Source organism: Microtus ochrogaster, unplaced genomic scaffold, assembly GCF_000317375.1.
Source record: "Microtus ochrogaster isolate Prairie Vole_2 unplaced genomic scaffold, MicOch1.0 UNK24, whole genome shotgun sequence".
NCBI lineage: Eukaryota > Metazoa > Chordata > Mammalia > Rodentia > Cricetidae > Microtus > Microtus ochrogaster.
This window is the reverse complement of record NW_004949122.1, coordinates 2,277,399-2,299,283: the sequence shown is the minus strand read 5'-3', so window position 1 is coordinate 2,299,283 and position 21,885 is coordinate 2,277,399. Positions and strand designations below refer to the sequence as shown.

General features: G+C 44.3%; 1 protein-coding gene across 1 annotated transcript in view; it reads right to left on the bottom strand.

The window, feature by feature from the left end:
• Ephb1 (EPH receptor B1) overlaps positions 1 to 21,885 on the bottom strand; it is a 445,475-nt gene that overhangs the window by 119,910 nt on the left and 303,680 nt on the right. The window contains exon 5 of the mRNA XM_026789586.1: positions 8,184 to 8,519. Within this exon, the coding sequence (XP_026645387.1) occupies positions 8,184 to 8,519 (336 nt within the window). The remainder of the gene's footprint in view (positions 1 to 8,183; positions 8,520 to 21,885) is intronic.

Below are 21,885 nucleotides of genomic sequence, written 5' to 3'. Positions count from 1 at the left end.
CACACACACACACACACACACACAAACAAACACACCCTTTATTGCCCACCCAGGAATCACTATGTCATCCATGTGGCTAGCAATGTTTAAGAAAGGACAAAGCCACACTAGGGTTTTTCTGTGGGGCAGATACATCACAGGGAACATGACTGGTCCCTTGCTCTTTCCTTATGTACCGGAAGAAAAGAAAGAAGAACAAAAAGGAAAAGAAGAGAAGAAAATGCATGTTTTAAAATCTTAGGGTTTGATGCTATAACTACCATTCTATAGTTAAGCAGACACTGATTCCATGGCCTGGGGTACTTGCTGGCAGAGTCCCCTTTCCCCTACAAAGTATTTGTGGTCCAGCATTGCCTTTATTTACCCAGAACATTTTCTGTGCCTTTTCCCCCGTCTTTCACATCCGCTCTGAGAAGATGTTAATTTTCTGAAATTAAACACTTAGCTTGATTACTGTTTTGTTAATTGCTGCATTCAAAAACCCCTCATGCTCCTGCCTGTTTAACATGGATGGCGCTGTGAAAATGACAGGCAGGGAGCTGGGATGCAGGTGGACAGACAACAGCACTGGAATGCCATCCCAGCTAGCCGCCACTGTCTGCCTACCAGCGATTCTCTGCCAGTGGGGACCAAGGAGAGCAGGCCAGGTCATAGTACTGTGGCTCCCACAGGGCCACCTTAAGGGGATATAGTACATAAGAGGTGCCACACCTCATCAGTACTTGGAGGGGTTACGGGCTTAATTCCAATCTAGTCCCAGAATGAAATGCCTGATGGAGAAACCACGGAGAGAGCTGAAGCTAAATCATCTGTTGACGCTGGGAACTGATTTCAGAAGACTGGGGCATTCATTATTAATTTATTGGCTAACATTTGTGGAAGGTTTTCTATGTATTAAGCATCTAGCTAGACACAGGCTTCTGGAGTCAATACCATAGTTTCAGGGAGTGCTCTCCTGGAAGTTGGCTCACTCCTGGAGGGGGCTTATCGCTGGAATGTTGTGGTGGTTTGAATGAGAATGCCCCCTTGGCCCATATACTTGAATATTTGGTTCCTGGTTGGTGAAACTGTTGAGAAGGATTAGAGATGTGGCCTAGGTGAAAGAGGTGTGTCGCTGGGGACGGGCTTTGAGGTTTCAAAAGCTCACACCATTCCCAGTTGGTTATCTCTGCCTCATGCTTGTAGATCAGGATGCAAGCTCTAGCACCATTCCTGACTGCCTGCTGCCATGTTCCCTGCCTTGATGGTCATGAACCCCAACCTTCTGGGGCTCTAATCCCCCAATAAACTCTTCTATAAGCCACCTTGGTCATGGTGTCCCTTCACAGCAACAGAAAAGTAAGACAGACGTGGACAACAATCAGGAGCCCTCTCCAACCTTCTGCTCTCTTTGCCAAGACCACAGTGCCAATGATAGACATTTCACAGGCTAACTTACGTCTCTTGTGGACTTTGCGTGGATTAGGGACTCCCTGCCATCTCATTGTCAGCAGCCTCACTGTCATCTCATAGGCCATACACTCATAGTACTTGATCCAAGATGGTGCAAGCAGAACAAACAAGTCCCCAGGTTCCTGGTGACACTCTGGTCATTTTAGCAGTGATGCAGGGGAGAGCCTTTCTTAGCTCTCAGCATCACTAGCTGTAACTCAGTACCAGAAATAAAGAATTCTGAAACCCAGTCTTTGTGTGGCCTACCCACGTAAAGATCAAGCTAGTTCACCTAGCTAGCAATAAACTATCCCATTCAACACAGTTGCTGTGGAGCAGCTGACACCAGAAACTGAAGTGCTCTCTGGAATTTGCATGGGTTTATATCCTAAGTCTCAAGCAGGGAGTAGGGCTCAGACCTTCAAGTTACAGCAGAGTCACCAATCCACTTACGACTGTCCTGGGCCTCTCAGCCTGGCCTCGGTGGGTGCTGTGAACTAACATAAGCTCCCTGAAGACATGGATCTTTACCTGGTTTCTTCCCTGCTATGTCCGTGGTGTCTGAACAAAATATGATTGACAGAGGATGTCAGTGTGTAAAATTTGTTAAGAAAGTAGATGGAAATGTGTAGGATTTGAGCCAGCACCTGCTCAGCTGTCACAAAGGTTACATTAAATGATTATATTTCCAAAATCCAAGTGTTCAAAGAGATGGACCAGCCCCCTTGTAAGGGTACCTGAATCTCTTTCTGTTCCTCTGCGTGGCTCACGGCATCATCATAAGCATTAGCTCGCTACGTTCTTTTAGGAGCCACAGCGGAGGAAGATATCTGGTCATCTGGCTGATCTGGAAGAGGTCCTAAGATGTCACCTGTAGATTTCCAAGACACCTTCTAGTCACCCAGCTCCAGCCAGACACATGTATAAATTGCTATCTCTGGGGAATAAAGCTCTCCAACACATATTTGAAAGGCTCACTGTGCCTGGTACTCTGTAGCTCTTTCCCAAGGAAGCTGGTGGTAGATGAGAGAGCCTAGTTTTCCCCAGAGCTCTCCATGCAGGGGAAAACAAACCCCAAAGCTGCAGAGGGCTGATACCCACAACCCTGGGCATCAGCAGTGCCACAGTGCCACATGCTGACCTCAGTCCTACTGATAATACGCCAGTGCCTGCCCATGGCCTTTCTAAGGCCACCTGCAAGATTCTTCTCAATGGCAAGACTTAAGAAACAATCAGAACCTGCCTGGAGTTAGCAACAAAAGAACAGCAATGAAATGAACTATGAAATTGAATTAAGAACAGTGAAAATTTCATTTCCTTAAGGTTTTTTTTAAAAAAAACTTTTCTTTATTTACTTCTTTCAAGGTTTTCTTTAAAGTCATTCCAGTCTTTTTAAGCCCTGACTCAATCTTTTCCCTGCTCCAGAGCAATTCTCACCCACTCTTTTCCAATGAGACCAGCCTTTAAAAATGAACTGGTTCCAGCATATGGGATCTTAAAGCTCTACATTTTTACAGGCAGCGTGTAATATTGTTTTAATATTTAATTTTGAGATTTACATAATATCTTTCCTCCAAAGAGCTCGATATATTGCAATATCGTAAATTCCTTTTCATATTCAAAGATTATTCTTTATGCATGCAAATACTATATTTAACCAAGGAATAATGCAAATTAGGTGATGGATTCAGAGGCATTGATGTTCTAGGTAATTCTTTTGTAGGAAAAGCGGTGCTTCTGAGTGATTTTAATTGCCTAAGAACTTCAAAAATGCCTTGAAAATGGACAAACTGTAGGAGCTTGTGACTATCAACAGAAACAGCACAGTTATTTTAGACAACACTAAGTAATAGATTGTGTCTGTGTTGCGGACATGATGGATGGAAATGCATATGCAGGGGCTCAGCAGACCATACATGAACTGTATGCAATAGAAATGTCACCTATAACTCCAGCTGATAGAATCATCTGAGTAAGGGAGGCAGTGGTGCTTCTACACACACACACAGACACACAGACACACAGACACACACACACACACACACACACACACACACACACACACACTTTAAAAGTAAAGGAGTCAGAGGGCATCTCTGAGATGCAGGACCACCCTGAGTGAGATACTGGGCACCACTGAGTCCCACCTTCATCATTATCTCATTAATGCAGACTTGGTATCCTCCTTTCTGATGCCTGTTCTAATCAACACGACATGGGCAGATGGATATAGATAACATCAATCCCAAACAATGAGACTCAGAGGCCTTAGCAGGAAACATCTGAGGAAGGAAAGTCCAGCAATTTGCTCAGGACATATCCCCAGAAATGATGCTAATCTCCCAGCCCCTGGCAGGACGTACAGTGATTTCTCCATCTTCTGTCCCATTTACTTGTTGCTATAGTACCAGGAGGCAGGTTATCATGGTTTTCATTTCATAGGTGAGAAATGAGAGATGTTGACAGTTAAACGAATTTTTGAGAATCATGTGAGGAGCAGAGAGGGTATCCAGCCTAGGACATCCTGTGTGAGCCCAGGAGGTGAGGAAGATGCCTGCCCCAGGCAAAATGCATCTCAACAGCGCAGTAGCTCATGTTAAAGCTTGGGTAAACCAGATTTGCCCTTGGAATAAAAGGCTACCAACCATAGCCAGCAGCCCAAATCCAGAATTGGATTTGTTTGCCTCTCAAGTACTTAAAATTTTCTAGTCAGTTGTCAACATTTGAAATCCATATTTCTGGCTTAGCAAATCAGGCAGTCCACACTTGCTGGAACAGGGTGATGGCTGTCTGTATGTGATGCCATCTCTACGCTCTCCACCAGTTCCCCCTGCCTTTCACCTAGCCCAACTGGTTTCCCTCCATTATTGTCTGGCCTTCTGGCCTTTGAGTTTGTTCTCTTTGGCTTGAATAACCTCAAACCAGGCCTTGGTATGATTCATCTCCCCACTCTCAAGCTCTTGGGGCTCCTTTCCCTGACTTTGATACTTTGGGGCTAGCCAGCAGAGAGAGACATGATGCTTGTCATTCATTTATTTCTCTCTGACGGTCGGATGATCTGGCCATCAGAGTAATCTGAGGCCAGGTGCTGGGGAATGACTGTGGGTGCTCGTGATGATAACAGCCTCCCTGAAGATGGTTTGGCCACGGGAACATGGAGAATTTTACCTGACCCAGCCTGTTTTAAACTCACAGCAGTTGCATTCAGTGCGAGAAGACATCCCTCCAGCCCTCACGTAAATCTGAACTTGCATAATTCATGACCAGCCTTGACCAAAGATGATGGACATTTTTTTGACAGCTAAAGTGGTCCAGCTACATGACACTAGCTTAGAGAGAGTTTATAGGTGATATGTCCCCCCATAATGTGATTTTTGATAGGTTTAAAGATAAAATGGTCACAAACCTGAGTCTGAGATTTGGGAACACTATTTATTCTCTGGAGCTTTAGATGATGGGAATCTTCTAAAACACTCCAAACCTGGTTTCTAAATCTGAGTTACATCTCTGCAAAGAGCTTGCTAGGGGTGGACCTACCGGAGGCACTCAGAAGTAGCAGAACATCTTTGCCCCGACTGTATCCTGGGTGACCATACTCTCATGATATTAATCAAGGGAACGAAGGTCCTGGAATCTCATGATTAGGACTGTGATGGAGGACAGAGACTCTGAATCACAGGTGGCATCACGTCATGCTTGAGTCTGAGTAAAGAACTATGGGCCCCTTGCCCAATGGCATGCAAGAGAATTACAGAATTCTTTCCCTGGAGGAGCAGAAAAGTCTCCTGTCATGAACTACTAAATGAGGAACCCAGAGAAACCATCTACTTCTAGGATAGGATGTAGGAAGTCTGAAACCAGGACATGAGATCATGTTCACTCTCTCCACACCCTTCCATCTTAGATTCTCCAAATCCCCACGAACCTCTACTTCATTATCAGAAAGATGGGTAGTTATCTGGTAATTATGAGGATGAAATGAGGCTGCACACCCATAGTTCTCTGTGAATATAAAAGAACACACATAAGAGGTATCCATGGTAACCTTTACTCTGTTTATCCATGTGGACCCACCCAATAGTGCCCAATCAGTCCACAGTTCAAGCAGTTCCTGGCTCAGGTAATACTCACAGATTGACTTAATGATTGATTTCAGGACTTCTCTTGGTCAGATTTTTGGTCTGCCATCTACTTTCAGGAGAGGGGCAGCCACAGACACTAACATGGATCACACTGTAAGGCCGGGGGAGCGGGGCAGTGGGGAAAGGCTATCCTACCTATCTCCAAAACTAGATGCACTTAATGGTGTCCCGAGAAGGTTAGACACGTTATGACTTGTGGTTACACACAGGTCCACCCACTTCATTCCCCACATTGAGGTTTCGGGATGCCTACTATTAGTCTCCTAACTGTGGTAAGATGCTCACATGGTAAGCTGCTCACATTTCTAAACTGTTCTTGCAAAGGAATGGGGTTGAGTATTCATTTTTGTCATTCCGACCTTTAAAAAAAAAACAATGCCACTGGCTGAAGACGCCTTGCACTCATGTACAAAGTCACCAAATAGACACTATTCCTTAATGTTACACAACACACAGACTAGGAGCCACTAGCCAATCTGATACTGCTTTAGGTGAAACACATGCTACCGAGAAGCTATTGCGTCATTCTCTTGCCGATTATAAACTTTCAAAGTTCCAGAATTATCAAAGAAGAATTCTATATTGGAAGGTTATAATGAAGTAAAAAAATAGGGGAAGGTTAGGAATAAAGGATCTGTTAGAGATTAAAGAGCAGGAGAAATGTGTTTGCACAGGCATAAACGAGTGGGGATAAAAATAAATATTTTGAATGTTGGTAACGCAGGGCCCTTTTAGGAGCCCCAGTCCCTCTGCTCCACTGAAGCCCGGGAAGGTGCAGATGGCAAGACAAGCAGATGGGCAGGTTCGGGAATAGCAGGGGAAGGGAAGGGAGGGGAAGAAATAAAAGCAAACTGATATAAGTGGCAGGTTTATTCGCACATGCTTAGAGAGAGAGAAAAGACAGCCAAGCCCGGAGTAACATGACAGCCTGGCAGGACCGATATTCCCAGAAGCTGGGACACAAAAATATTTCAGTCAGTTTCCTGCCTTAACTCTCCAAGGGAAATACTTGCTAACAAAGACTGCCCATGTTACATGCTCAGCAATAATGCAGAAAATGCCGTTCCATTTTCTGGGAAAGACAGACTGGCCCAACCTTTGTCTCCATGGCACCAGGCTACTGTCACCAGCTGGAAGTTTCTACACTTCCATTCTTATTTTCTCACTATATACTTCTGCATGCAAACACGTGATCATACACATACATACAAACACACCACATGAACACACACAAGCCCCACATGCGCACGCGCGCGCACACACACACACACACACCAGCACAGCCATCTGGATAGCCATGTTTTCCCATAACACTTTCTTTTCTTCTCAGTTCTGACAGCATTAACCCAAGAATCATCTGCCATCAAAAATGCCTGATATTAAAGGGTGGAACAAGTTTAAGGATGTGATGTATAAGAGTAGGACAGGGTGGAGTAAAAAAATAAAAAGAAGTCAAAGAAAGGGGATACGGAACAAGAAAGAAAGCAAAGAAAGATATTTAGTTTCTGCTATTCTGTTAATGAGTTATCCTTGTAGAACATTTTATTAAAACTATATAATTACAGATAAGATCACCGTTCACTGTCGATGACCCCTGTCACCTATAGATGTGGTATTCACTTGCCCTCTGAGTCTTGTTCCTCCATACAGGGGACAAGCATTTCTTTCTCTTTTTACTGCCAGTGTATAGCACGCTATTCTTAGAACACAACACCTTACAACTCTGCGCTTTAGGTCGGCGCCTTGTAAATTATCCCATTAATGAGCTCCATGGGATGAACAACTGTGTCTTAGTATGACTGTATCTTCAACGGCATCCGCATCCACAGCATGGTATAAAGTGGGTGCTAAATAACTCTCTCTTCATAATGAATGAGTAAATACACGAGCTAGTGCATGAATAGACTGGCTAAACAGACATAAAAGGAAATGGACGGCTCTACAAGGGGTAGAAAGCAATAATGGGGAAGGATGGGGAGAGTAAGAAATAAACAGAGACAGAAAGATGTGTTCTGATCTACGGACGCTGCAGAGCTACTCAGGGTCCTAGGTGTCTGTTATTGTCTATCCGAGGACTTTGTAGCACTGTAACATGCACCCGGGGAAGGATGCACTCTCGAGAAACAAGAGTGTAATGGAAAATGAAGTTCACTTCATCGGCTTTTCTATGAAAGCACCATGGATGTTCCGGATCTCTCTCAAAGACTCATTCCTCTACCTACCCAGCCACCCATCTTTCTATCTGTACATCGACCATCCATCCATTCTCTAGCCATCTAACCATCATCCCTCCATCCATTTGACCAGTAGCCCTTACTAAGGCCTGACTGGATGCAGAGTACCAGACCGACCCTCTCCAGTTAGACACACATATTTGCTTTGATGCTGGGCACAAGAAAATCCCCTAGTCTCCAGCTCACTTTTGAGGTTGAAAGATGACATCAGTTTCCTCCACAGTCACAAGCATCTGTCATCTGACTTCTTTACTCCTATAAGGAGGCCTGAAGGCAGGTTGGCGGGATGGGTGTGGCTTTGACTAGGACCGTACATTGAGATGGATGAAAAGGCAGCCACACAGACAGACAGACACACAAAACCCTCCAGACTCACCAGCCTGGTTTGTGGTGATGTTGACAGAGACGTGTTGTGGGGGAAAGGGACTCTTGCTAGAGACTCCATTGATGGCCTGGATATCAAAGGTGTAGGGGGTGTGGGCCCAGAGGCTACTGATGGAGACACGACACTCAGTCAGGCCCAGCTGCCTGGGTACAAACTCCACATTGTCATCACAGCGGGAGCAGCTCCGGCGGTCTGCTCGGCACTTCTTGCAGATGATGTTGTAGGTCACATCGTCCCGCCCTCCGGTCTCTCTTGGAGGGTGCCACTCCAGGATGATAGATGTCTCATTGACGATGGAGATGACATTTCGGGGACCTGAGGGAACACCTGCGGGGAGACAAAGAAAGGTCCGCTGAGGCTGAGAAGACAACTCCTTGCTCAGCAACTCTCAAGACTGCCTTGGGTGCTGGCCCAACCTCAGCCTCACCATATACTCGCTATTCCTCAGCCCCGAGGCTTGATGCTCAAAACCATCATAGCGGGAAATGAGACAGACAAAGACGACAGACTGTCCCCATTCTCTTTTCCATTATTCCTGTCTGACTTGCTTTCTTTTGATCAGGTGTGCCAAAGGAGAGAAGCGTTTAGAGATGGGAGTTCAAGTCTTTTTATCTATTTGTTTGCTTGCTTGTTTGTTTTTGGGTTTTTTTTTTTTTTTGATACGGGGTTTCTCTGTGTAACAGCCCTCGCTGTCCCGAAACTCACTCTGTAGCCCAGGCCGGCCTTGAACTCACAGAGGTTCGCCTGCCTCTGCCTCCTGAGTGCTGGTATTAAAGATGTGCACCACCAACCACCTAGCAAATTCAAGTATTTTTGTTTTTAGTACCAAAGCCCCATCATCCATGAATGTTTAGAGTTACTATATATGTATCTAAGACAGTTACTGAATTTATTACTTTTTCTTCTTTGGAATAGAGCTCAATAATATATGAGCAGCCCTTTCCCAAACCCCCACAGACCCTAGAATCATAGACGAAATTCCATACAATTTAGTATTCATATGTACGGCTCAGGGCTGTGTCTCTATAAGAAAGGCTGTCAGAGCAGCTGCAGGGATGAGTAGCCAGACTGATAACTGTAGACAAGAGGCAGCAATGGGGGTGGGGGGTCATATAGCCACCATCTTTGACTGAATGACACAAGAAAGCAAAAGTGTATGTTTTGGAGTAGCCAGCTAGCTGCTTTATATGCATGGATTATTTACCTGCCCCTCCCTCCAAGGAATCCTACCAGGAAGATGTAGCAAGCATCTCAAATGGTTAGAGTGACTAAAGCTAACACAGGAATCTAGTTATTCATCGGTCACGTGGTCTACAGGAACCAAGTCAGAATGGATGCCCAGACCATTTCCCAAGTTCATGTCCCTAAGCAGGGCCCTGCTCTTAGCACCTGCTTCCCCCGAACCAAGCAACCTCGCTGGGATGCTTGTGGCTACTCATGATTCAAATGGTGAAAATGCCTTGCTACATAACTCTGGGCCGTGTGCACTGTAGGAAAACAAAGCGCTGCTGAATTAATGACCACCATGTCGACATTTTCAGATTATGCTGGAAAACCTCCTTCCTACCAGACAGGATTGATCATAGCCTCAAGTTTCTAAGCCTGAACCTTGCATATTGTCAGTGTTTAACGGATGGAAATGAATCCTGCCCAGAAGCTCCCCTTCTGGACAGCAGGTCGGCTAGAGCAGCTGTTCCCGGCAGTAATGCATTCAGAATCCACACATGTGACCATCACCAGCTGAACCAAGACATGTGTAAAGCGGTTCATGCTGGAGACAGGAATCAATTGCCAACACACAAAATGAGGGAATCACAAGGTCGGAGGGCACCAGGGAAGGATTCTGTGTTGAATCAGTCAACAGCGAGTAGCTAGAGCAGAAAGCAAATATTAAACCAGATTCTATTAAAACATGAAAGAAAATCAGTACTGTACTATATAAAGCCCATTAGGTCCGAGCTAAAGCATGGCATTCGTGAACACTTGTGACAGGGCTGAATTCATGAAGCCTTTTTTACTGAAGCTTTGCTAATGTTCAAGAATTCTCCACCCATCTCTCCAGAAATACACACCCATTCACTTCAAGTCAGCACCAAAGTAGCACAGGGAGAAGCTAGCCCTGTCTGGGATGTGCTCTTACCGAGCCAGGATGGCCTTGCTGTGCTGTGAAGCCGGTGAAAGCCCATTTTGGCCCATGCATGTCTTGAACATCTTTGCTTGCTCTAGCTAGGGGGACTCGGCCCACAAGCTCCCACTGATCGGTGCCACTATCGCTCACCCCACTTTTATAGCAGACTATACTGCTTGCCTCAGCCGTAAGGCCCTCTTGGTGCAGTCTCAAGAAACACATCCTCCGAGTGGTCAAGCATGCTCTTCTCATCCCCTCTAGTGAGATAATAATGTGGGATATCTCTCTGTATGTTGTGAATATGTTTTATTACCATTGGTTAAATAAAGAAGCTGATCTGGCCAATAGTCAGTCAGGTGGAATAGAGCCAGGTGGGAAATACAAACAGAGATATTAAGAGGAAAAGGGCAGAGTCACAGGGATGCCAGCAGCCACCAGATAAGTAAAATGTGAGGTAACAAGCCACAAGCCTCGTGGTAAAATAAAGAATAATAGAAATGGGTTAATGTATGTTGCAAGAGCTAGTTAATAATAAGCCTGAGCTAAAGGTCCAACAGTTTGTAATTAATATTAAGCCTCGGAGTGGTTATTTAGTAACTGGAAAGCAGGGGAGAAACCTCCAGTTATAAGATGGGATGGCTTTCTGTGGGCAGATGAAAGTACCTCAAATAGACTTTGACCTCAGCAGCAGTCAAGACACCCTAAAGTGGCCATAATTAGCAGAGGCTTTGATGAGATAAAGTAGGCAATGAACAGTTGGCTCTAACCATCCTTCTCTATCTGCAATCTAGGGCAGCTTTGTAGACCCACCTTGCTTTGGTGGATGCTACTTCCCATTTATCCAAGTGCCCAGAAAGGATGTCATCAAGAAGGGATTTTTCTTCATATTTATTTAGGAACAATTTTCACATGAAATATGGTTGCTCCATTCTGATATATGTGTGTTTTCACAGTGGTCATCCCCGTAGGGCTGTGCAGGGCAGGGGGAGGGCATGGTTGTTGAGCCAGGGGTGAATAAACCTTAACATTTTCTTCTACGTAAGCTTTCCCAGATACCCAGGGCCTTTCCTGAGAAAGGAGCAGAGAGTTCTAAGAGAAGGAGGCGTGTCCGATATAAATCCTCCCCCAGCCTCCTCACTGGTGAGCTATGTCTTGTTTACTTCACAGATTGGGAACCAGGGTCTTCTCGTGAAAACGGCTCAAGTTCGGGCAGTAAGAGTGACTGGGAATCCATTTATTACTCATTAACTCATCCATTCTTTCACTACCACAACAAAAAGTCTCTGGACTTTTCCAGGCACTTAGCAGGCAAAGGGAAGTAAGAAACAAAGCAGACAGACTTTTCCTCTGACGGAACCGGTATTTATCTCTGGAGATGGAAATCTGACAGAACATAAGTAAACCTGGGGATAAATGGGATGGTTTCAGATAAGATTAAGTGCTGTGCGATAAAACAGCCCTGGGCTCAGATCCCAGGGACAATGTTGAGCTCTGTCCCTTAGTCCCATGAGGTCTGCTCTGGGTCAGGCAAGCTAGTGCTTCAGGGTTTGGTGGTAAAAATGAAGATGGTCCCAGGTGCCTCAGCTCCAGCATCTTAATGAGACTGGCACATTCCTGAAGACAGGCTGCCCAGGCTCTCATGCCTGGATGAAGAGATCAGCCAGAGCAGGTCTAGACCCACACAGAAATCTCACTAGAGGAAGGTACTAGGACCACTTTCTAACCATTTACATGTTTCTCCTGGATTGGGGTCCCAACAATTTGCCAGGACTATTCATTCAGAATATGAGCTTCCAGCAACATCCCCCAGAAGGAGACCTAAATGTTGTAAAGGGGAGCAGAGAGGGAGGTCAAAAGAGAGGAAGAAAATCTGCTGCCCTAATCAACATAAGTCCCCCTCAACTTCCCGACTAGGCTCAGCAACACGGTCTCCTTGTCTGGGCTCCCTGCTCTCATGGCTGTTCCCTCATTTTTCTTAATTACATACACACAGGCTCTTTCAGAGGCCTGTCTGATCTGTTGCCACGGTTACTACTGATGAACATATTCTGTTTAAAAGACTAGGGAAATTCAGTCCTTTGAAAGAAAGAGAAAAGTGTTGAGCTGTGATTTTTCTTCTGGGCTGTGGAGGGATCATGGTGAGTCTGGGGTAATGAAGATGGGTCTCCAATGCCTTGAAATATGTGCCCAAGGGACTGGCTCAGTCACATGTAACATGGGTGTCATGGGGACCTCAAGGTATTAAACTTGATCCCTCTAGAGCCATGGGGTCAGCCCAAGTGTTCTAATCTTTAGATTGGATCTCTCTGCTTCTTCATGTGATTTTGGTCAGGTGACTTTGTTTAAGAGTGGAAAGACAAGGTGGGTGGCAGAGAGCCAGTGAGTTTATCTGTAGCCATCAAGCTGGAAGTAAGAGTTCACTTAAGTCATCAAAGACAAAAATGTGTTGAGGACAGGTAAGCTCTGAAAGCTAGTGCCTTTATCAGGAATCTTAATAAGGTCAACCTCCTGGTCTCAGAACTTCTAAATGAGTTCCAGGCCCATACAAGGAACAGGGAAGCCAGATCTCGCTAATCTGCACTGTTGCAACCAAATCTGAATCCTTAAACATCTGTGTGTGGGGGAGGGGGGTCCTAAGAATGTCAGCAGTGAGATGATGCTGTCCTAGAGATCCTGCATGCAACATGGCATAGTATGCTCTGCATTAGGCCAGAAAGGGTCCCTCCTACTCTGTGCATACCTCCCAAGCGAATCTTCTAAAGCACCCAGGTTTTTCTGCAGAAAACTGAACATGTGCAAAATGCATGACTGTTCACACAGTGAGTAGGCTCACCGTCTTCTTAAGCCAACCAGGAACCCCTGAATATTTATACCAAGCGTCTTGGACAGCTATGAGAAAACGAACTTGTAAGCCTTGATTTTCTCATCTATATAAAAACGAGACTGTGGCCCAGTGGTTGGTCCATGGAAGAGCTGAGTGTGTCAGTGGCTATAACTGTCATCATTGTCATTATTGGATTATCAGAGACCCTTGTCCACTCATCTAGTTAAGACTCTCCTCATACAGTCACTCTCTTTATGGGCACAGTATTATGCTGAGCATAGTACAAGACCGGAAGATATGGAGTGGTGTTGGGGAACATGGGTGCAAAATCCAACATCTGGGCATTGCGAGTCTATATAGTTAAAAGTAAAGGAAATGGGATGAAAAGTATTGCAGATGACAAGTTAGTTCCCTCAAGCTTGGATCTACTCTTGGGAGAAACATTTTGGAGATTTTTTCTGCACAATTCTGTATATTGCAGGCTATTTAGCTCCAGAAAGTACACCCAAGAAGGACTACCCTTAAACATGGGACTGTATATCCAGAAAAGTCTAGATCTTGATACCTTCTACCTTGTGACCTCTGCATATACTTGTACCTGTGCTTTCTGGTATCATAAACGGCAGTATTTAGTCTTCCTTGACATGCAGGCAAAGATGTCAGTCTCTGTTCCTACAGAAAGTTATATCCTCTCTTTTGTCTGTCTTAAGAAGAAAGGGTTGAGGTAGGGTTTGGGAATGAGCCAACAGGACCTTTAAATGCTCAAGACCCTTGAGTATTTTCAATCAAGAAAATCCAAACCATAATGTTCTCATGACTGAAAAGAGTCAAGATTGAAGATTGTAGTTTGAATAAGATTAGTGCATGCTTAAATATAGGTTAAAGGCTTGGAAGCAGTAGCTAGGAGAATGAGAAAATGATGCCAGGGTAAGGATGATGGAAAAGACGGAAGTGTAAGTACTCAGGAACACATGGGGTGGTGTGCTCAGTGGAGACCCAACATTAGTTTTCCAAAAGCCCAGGAACATGTTGGGTGGTGTGCTCAGTGCAGACTCAACATTTCTTCTCCAAAATGAGGATCTGTCAGAGTAGCTCTTTCCTCATTGCTCACTGAGGCAGAGCTAATTAAAGGAGCTGCAACTGAGTGTTGGAAGGCTTCCCAGAGAAGTTGGAGAAGTCCTTGAGAGTCTACAGAGATAGATAAGATCCAGGAGTCAGGGGCCTATGGGGAAATATTGGATGTCTAGGTTTGCTATGGGTGCAAAATGTGTAGAAAATTTAATCCATTTTATTGTTATGCTTGCATTAAATACAGCACACAGAGACGAAAGCAAGCTTGGCTAGAAGGTGACATAACCTGGCAGAGGATTTGCTCACAACTGTCAGAGATGCATGACAGCAACCAAATAAACATGAACACGCTTCACACTCCCTTGCCTTTTCTTCTTTGGTAACTGATTATTTGAGAGCAAAGTCAAAACAAAACAAAACAAAACAAACACTTTCTTCATCACTTCTAGCTGCCATCGGTAGCTATGACACTTTCCAACCTGAGTTCAGCTCTCCTTCTCTCCCCACTCTGTTCACAAAGATGACTCAGATTCATGTCCCATCAAGAAGAGGCTGGATAGGAAGCACCAGTGACTTACAGGAGAGGCTGAGGGGTGGCTTCAGGACCTTGGAGAGGGAATTGAGCCCTTTTGCTTTTGATGAGTCTGTATGGGGCACCATGATAACAGGGGTCATTGACAGCAGAGGTTATCAGATTTTGTTAAAGGGTAAGGCAGACTGTTGAAGCCATTTGGGGAAGTTGAGAATCTTATTCACGTATTGAGTATGTGATGAAAAGACATGACACAAAACAGAAAGCAAGGAGAGTCATTATGCCAGACATCTTCCTGTCAACAACAGAAACTTGGAAGATCTCAGGATCACTGGGGAAAAAAAATAGACCAAAGATGTCTGCAATCTGTGGGTGATGAGAACCAGGCATAGTACTCTGCCAGTGTAGAGAAGGAGGAGGTTCTGAGGTGACCTTCCAGAGGTGGAGTTGTACCAGAATCTGCATCAGAACAACTAGGGTCTCCTTTTGCAATGCTGGCCGTCTTTTGAGGATCTTCTCCTCGATATGTTGGTTGGCGCCCTGGGGTAAGGGATAACATATAGGATGCTAACAGTCGTGTGAGCACAACCTCACAGGGACAATTGCATGCCCTTAGGAATCAGCTTCAAATGAAGCCCTGGACTAACTCACTAGCAATGGAAAGTCTGGATTCTTTAGATTAGGATGAGTCAAATCCTGCACATTTGCAAGTAAAACCAAAAGACTGTAACTGTTCAGAAGAATTATACAGGACTTCAGTAAGTGACGGGCTAGAATGTCACCTACCAGCTACACTAGCCTCTTTCCTACTTTGCTTTCTATTGCTGGGACAGAGTATAAAAGCAAAGCCAACTCATAGATAAAACGGGTTTATTTGGCTTATACAGCAGGCCATAGCAGAAGCCAAGGCAGGAACTCAAGTAGGGCAGGAACTTGGAGAGAGGAACTGAAGCAGAGACTGTGGAGAAACACAGCTCAGTTTGCTCTTCGTGTTCAGTTACCTTTTTAAAAAAAAATGATTTTTATTGAGCTCTACATTTTTCTTTGCTTCCCTCCTTGCCTCTTCCCTCCCCACTTCAACCTTCCCCCAAGGTCCCCACGCTCCTACTTTACTAAGATCTCAGTTACCTTTTTTATACACTCCAGGACCACCTGCCCGGAGACAGCACCACCCACAGTAGGCTGGACCCTCTCACACCAGTCATTAATCAGGAAAGGGCCCCACACATTTGCCTACAGGTCAATCTGATGAAGACATTTTCTCGATACTGCTTCCCTCTTCCCTGGTGACTCTAGTTTGTATTGGGCTGCCAAGCTAACAGAGCTTCTGAAAATGACAGCTATCCATTTTATTCATTGGGTTGTAATGATTACTTCAAGTGCAACAGCACAAGCATAACTCTGGTCTCACACACACAAGGAGGCCAGAGGAGTAAGCCTGGTGTAGGCTGGAATACTTTCTACCTTTTTTTTTGTTTGATACCAGTTATTTCACTGATATCTTGGAACTAAGCTGGTTGCCAGGAGGCATTAATAATTCTGCTGTGTCTCTCCTCTCAAGTGCTGGGATTTCAGGAATGTGCAGCCATTCTGACTTTTGAACATGGGTCCTGGAATCTGAACTCGGGTTCTTGTGCCTGCATAGTAGGTTCTCTTACCCCCTGAATCATCTCTCCAGTTCTATAGTCGGACTTTCTAAGTACTACTCTGGCTGTTGTGAAAGCAAGTTAAAGGGATAAAAGGAGAAGCCATAGATCAGCCAGGAGGCCACAGTAGCCATTCAGATGAGGGACAACAGTGGCTTGGGTCAGGATAAAGGACAAACAAAGGAAGAGCCTCAAATTGTTTTTAAATATTTTAAATATTTGAAAATTCTACAGACATTATCACCATGTTACTCTACAACTGAGTTTTTACTATCACCATTTTTATGATGAAAAACCTTAAGGTTCAGAGAGACAAAATGACTTGTTTGTGATCAAAGATGTGTCAAGGTCAAGGGAGGTCCACTACATGGATGCGTAGTGGACCTTGCACCTCTTTCTTCCCAGTAAGTGGACACTTGGTGACCAAAAGAACTCTTTATCCACTGGTTACTCCTTGCCATGGCTCTGATTTGGTAGAAAACTAATATCCTTTGTTCCCTACAGTAGATTTCTACAGCGAGTGGTTAAAAGAGCAAAGAGATGGTGTTGGTCAACTTTCAAAAGGGTTCTGTATTGAACATAGAATTTTCTCTTAATAAACAGTATATATAAAGCATTATATGTGGCATTTTGTATAACTTAGTGAAATTTATCTTACTGACATCTGGGAAGGCAGAGACTATTATCCTCGACATAAATCTGAAAAATCAAATCACTTGGATCAACTTATGGGGCTGTCTGAGGGGGGCTGGCACATGCACTTGCCTATAGTCCTAGCCCCTAAGTGTTCAAGGCACAGGTAGAATACAGTAGCATTTGGGGGCTTTTGGGGCTCACGAGCTGAAAGGAAACTCCTATTCACGATCATCTCAGCCCCTCCCCTTTAGGAACAGGAGAACCCACTGGGTTCCAAGGCTATGTCAGCAAGCCTGTACACACTCATTAGGGTCTCTGACATACTGGGCCATACACAGGCAATTCTCATAATCATAACAGTTAGTAATAGAAAAGAAATGATTAGTCAAAACAAGGAGGGACCCTGCTGAGAGGGATTTCAGGAGCATCAAATAGCCTGGTGCTGCATTCTTACCACATGGCAGTGTTTGTACAAAGAGCTTTCGTTGATGGAGCCAATTGACAAACAGAGAGATGGGTTCCACTTCCTGGGAAAAGAGATAATTTGTCTCTCAAGTCTGCATTGGAGCTGAGAGACCAAGTTTCTGGAGGGCAACCAGAGCCTATTGAGGACCAATGAGGGCTTGTATCCTGGGAAACCTCAAAAGAGTGTGCCCATGGCCAGTCCCAGATCATTGTCTACCAGAGGAAACACAGACAGCTCAGATGAGGCCAAAGAGAGAGGAAGCACTGATAGTATACCATTCAGAGAGTTCCTGAAGACATCCCAAACCAAAGGGAGGTGTATAGCAGGTCATTTTAAAGACATGACCTTCAGAAGTCCTTCCCTGGAAGCCTTGAAAATTAAAGCAGGCTATGGTTATGGTGCCCCAGGTCCAGTCCATGTCAGAAGACATTTTCCCTGTGTTTTCTGCTATGATGACAATATTGCAGACCATGCTTTGCCAAGGCAGGCTCCATAGTGTTTTCTGTGTCTGAGTCTTCTTGAACTGTCAAAAGGCATTGTGAGACGCTTCATTTCTGGGATCTTACTTGGGCAAGGTCTCCATGGAGCTCCTCCTTCTAGTCCGTCATTCCTAACTGATGCCCTTGGGGCCTGAACCACCTGGAATTACTCCACTGGTTTGAAACACACTGATGCCACCCAGAGCTCAGCGATTGTCGCTGTGCAGGAGCAAATGTGAAGACCAAATCTGATGAGGACAATAGGTCAACAATACTGTGAATCTCAAGACTCAACAGTTCCGTACCAACACATGACAGGGACAGAGATCACAAATCGAGGAAAGGCATTTGGCTCCTCTGGAATCACTTTTCAGGTGTGCAGAACCTATCAGGGCCCTCCTGGAAGCCAGCAAACTGTGAACTCTCTGGAATGGGGGCATCAAGTAAGGGAGGGTATGGACTAATCAAAGTATATGCTCTGTTCCGTTCCGTTCCGTTCTATTCCATTCTATTCTATCCTATCCTATTCCATTCTATTCCATTTTTTAAGACAAGGTCTCATGTAGTTCAGGCTGAACTCAGACTCACTACAAAGATGAGGATGATCTGAACTTCTGATCTTGCACCTCCCAAGCACTGAGATGACAGGCTTGGACCACAGCAGCCTATTTTATGCAATGTTAGGGATCAAACCCAGGAATCTGTACATGCTAGATAAATATTCTCCTAACTGAGCTATATTCTCACCTTTCAGAGCACCTTCTGAAAGAAAATAGTCAGGGCTAAGGATATCTTCCCACAGGTAAAGTGCTTGTTGCAAAGCATGGGGACCTGGGTTTGGATCCTCAGCACCCACTAAATCAGCAAGTGTGGTAGAATCCATCCCTAATGCCAGTGCTGGGAAATCAGAGACAGGAAGACACCTAGAGAATCCTTCCAGTTCAGCATCCCATCCAGCTGTTCTGGGCAAACCAGTGAGATTCCTGTTTAGTAAGAGATTATTTCCCCAAAATAAAACATCCAACATAGTTGATCTCTGGCCTCCACATGCACACAAAATCATGCACACATATGCACAGAGAGAGAGAGAGAGAGAGAGAGAGAGAGAGAGAGAGAGAGAGAGAACAGAGGGAGAACAGAGAGATCAGGGAAGAAAGCTAGATAACCACCTGGGTCAGACTAGATAAGCCTCTGCTACATAAATAAGAACAGTTTGAAGTAGGTAGAAATTATGACCAGCTGTATGGTCAGGAGTTCGTCTTGCTATCCTCAGAGAATGCGGTACCCAGGGAAGAGTCCCACATCTTCATAGTTTATCAGAAATTAGCCAAGAGCCTCACCCAGGGACAACAGGTGCTTCTCTAATTGCTCCTCATCTTTTGTTAAATGACTGTGCATTCTACAATAGCTGGAAAGGGGTTAGGGCTAAATAGCCATGAATGAAGCATTCCTTTTCCCTGAGAAGACACAGAAGACTCTTCTAAACGATTTCATGAAGTTTTAAAAGATGCACAGGCTGCCTCTCTACTAGTTCACAGGAAATGCCAGTTTCCAAAGATAATTTAAAGTCATAGAACAAAAAAAAATGAAGAAGAAGCTGGAAGGGTAGGGAGTCCTTTCAGGGAGCCATAGATCACTCAAGGTCAAATCCCGATTCTGACACTTCCTACATACGCTCGCTCTTAGAATGGAAAGTAATCTTGGATGTCAGTATGTCCCAGGTGGCAAATGTCCCTCTGCCGTCCTACTCCAGTGGTCAACCTTTGTTGGCTTATGCCAGTGGAGAGAGGCTCACTACTTTTCTAGTTACCAAATCATTTGTCACTCATGATAGCCTGTTTTAAAAGATAATGGGGAAAAAATTATCTATTCACGATAAGTCACAAAACCAGCAAAATGCCTAGGATCAAAGCTCGTAAAGCCTTTGTAACATGTGTATGAAGACAACTGTAAATCCTTACTGAAGGGCATGAAAGAAAACTTGGCTGCAGTGTCCTCAGATAACAAGCCTCAATATCATAGAGAAGACAGAAACCTCCAAAATAATCTGTACACCCAATGCCATCCAATCCCCATTAAATAGGATTGTTTAATGAAATGTGCCCAGCTAGCTCTAAGGACAGTCTTCAAAGAAACAGGTTTTCAGTAAGTGGCAAGATAATTTTGAGAAATAAATGTTATCCAGAGGCTTGGTCCATCAGCTATTGATATATCGATACATATCATAAGACTACCATCTTTAAAACTAGTATCAGAACGGACCAGACAATCAAAGGCAAAGAATACAGACAACTAGGTGCAGGTGTTTAGTCTATAATGAAGAATTACCTCACTAAGATGTATATAGTTTGGGTGGAGTGGATGGCATGCTGTATTTTAATACTATGAATAGAAATGTCAATATTGCATTCTACACAAGGATAAATTCCAGATACATTAACGAGTTAAACACAAACACTTTGCCAGAGAGTAAAAACACAAGAATGTATTTTTATACTCTCCTGAGAATGGCATGCATGAGCCCCAGAGAAAAAGTCAGCACACAAAATACCAATGCTAGAAAGAAATAGATGGTCAGATTTGAGTTCAAAAATTAAATAATTAGCTACGACAGAAAATGTACCCACAATAGTGGTCCAGATAATGGGGAGACTAAAGGGCAGGATACCACAGGTAATTAACGTATTTCTGAAAGTCATCTTAAAACAGAAAAGGCAAGGGTTCTTCATAGGCAAGTCCCCGAAGACCGAACAAGCTGGCCAAAAAATGTATTAAACAATAACCACTCTCAAGGATGCAGGGAAATACCAATCAAAACAAGCAGGAGGTCAGTTAAATTGGCAGAGATTAAAAGTCTCACTAACACCCTGGGCCACATGGGGAAATGAGATGCATACTAACTGGCTCTAAGTTGGCCAGGTCCTTTGAGAAAGCATTCTGGGAGTATCCACTGACTTGCTAAGTATATATAATTCATCAGTTCTACCTTGAGGTGAACATGTGTTCCCCAAGGCACGTTTGTGCTGTATAGTAGGGTTATTGTTTATATTACCAAAACATTGGGATGGGCCCTTGCCCACTCACAAGGGAATGATGGAGTGGGGTACATTGATTATAGCGATGGTAAGGATGCAAGTTTACATGTCAGGACTGACTCTGAGAAAAGTGCTAATGTCAGTTTGAGGTGAGACACAGCCCCAACTAATCTAATGGATAGATACTGAACCTGGATTCCTGGCAGGGTCAATGGTCACCAATGGGGGGTACAGTGAGTCAACACTAGTCTGACTGCCATAGTGAGCCAGAAAAATTCCCAACAGTAGATATTAGCCTGAGACCTGGTGGTAGCTCAGTCTCACACATACTCCTAAACTTGGGTTTGATGTTTGGCTGGCTTGGACCAGAATCTTAAGTCAAGCCAACCTGGATGAGGAGCCAGGAAGTCAGTTGGAACCCACTTAAGGAGCTGGGGATCAAGATGGTCTAGGTAGATTCAGAAGGACAAGATGACATCAGCATTTGTCAAACTAGAAGGGATCTCCTGACTCATTTGATCTAAAAGGCCTGGTACCTTCCATTCACTTATTTTTGTCTTGTTTTATGTCCCATAATGTAGAGATCCAAGATTTGCTTCTTGTGCACTAGAGCTATGTCCAACACTAAAGGCATGTTTTGCATGCATTTTACAGTGGGCATGACTGAAAAAAAATGCTCATTATTTTTAGAAAAGGAACAAAAGTATGACCAAGTCAGGTAACCTCTCCAAGACCATTCAACAAGGGAGGTAGAATCAGGAGACAACCATGGTCTACATCACTCCAACAGCAGGCTTTTTTTTTTTTTTTTTTTGGTTTTTCGAGACAGGGTTTCTCTGTGGTTTTAGAGCCTGTCCTGGAACTAGCTCTTGTAGA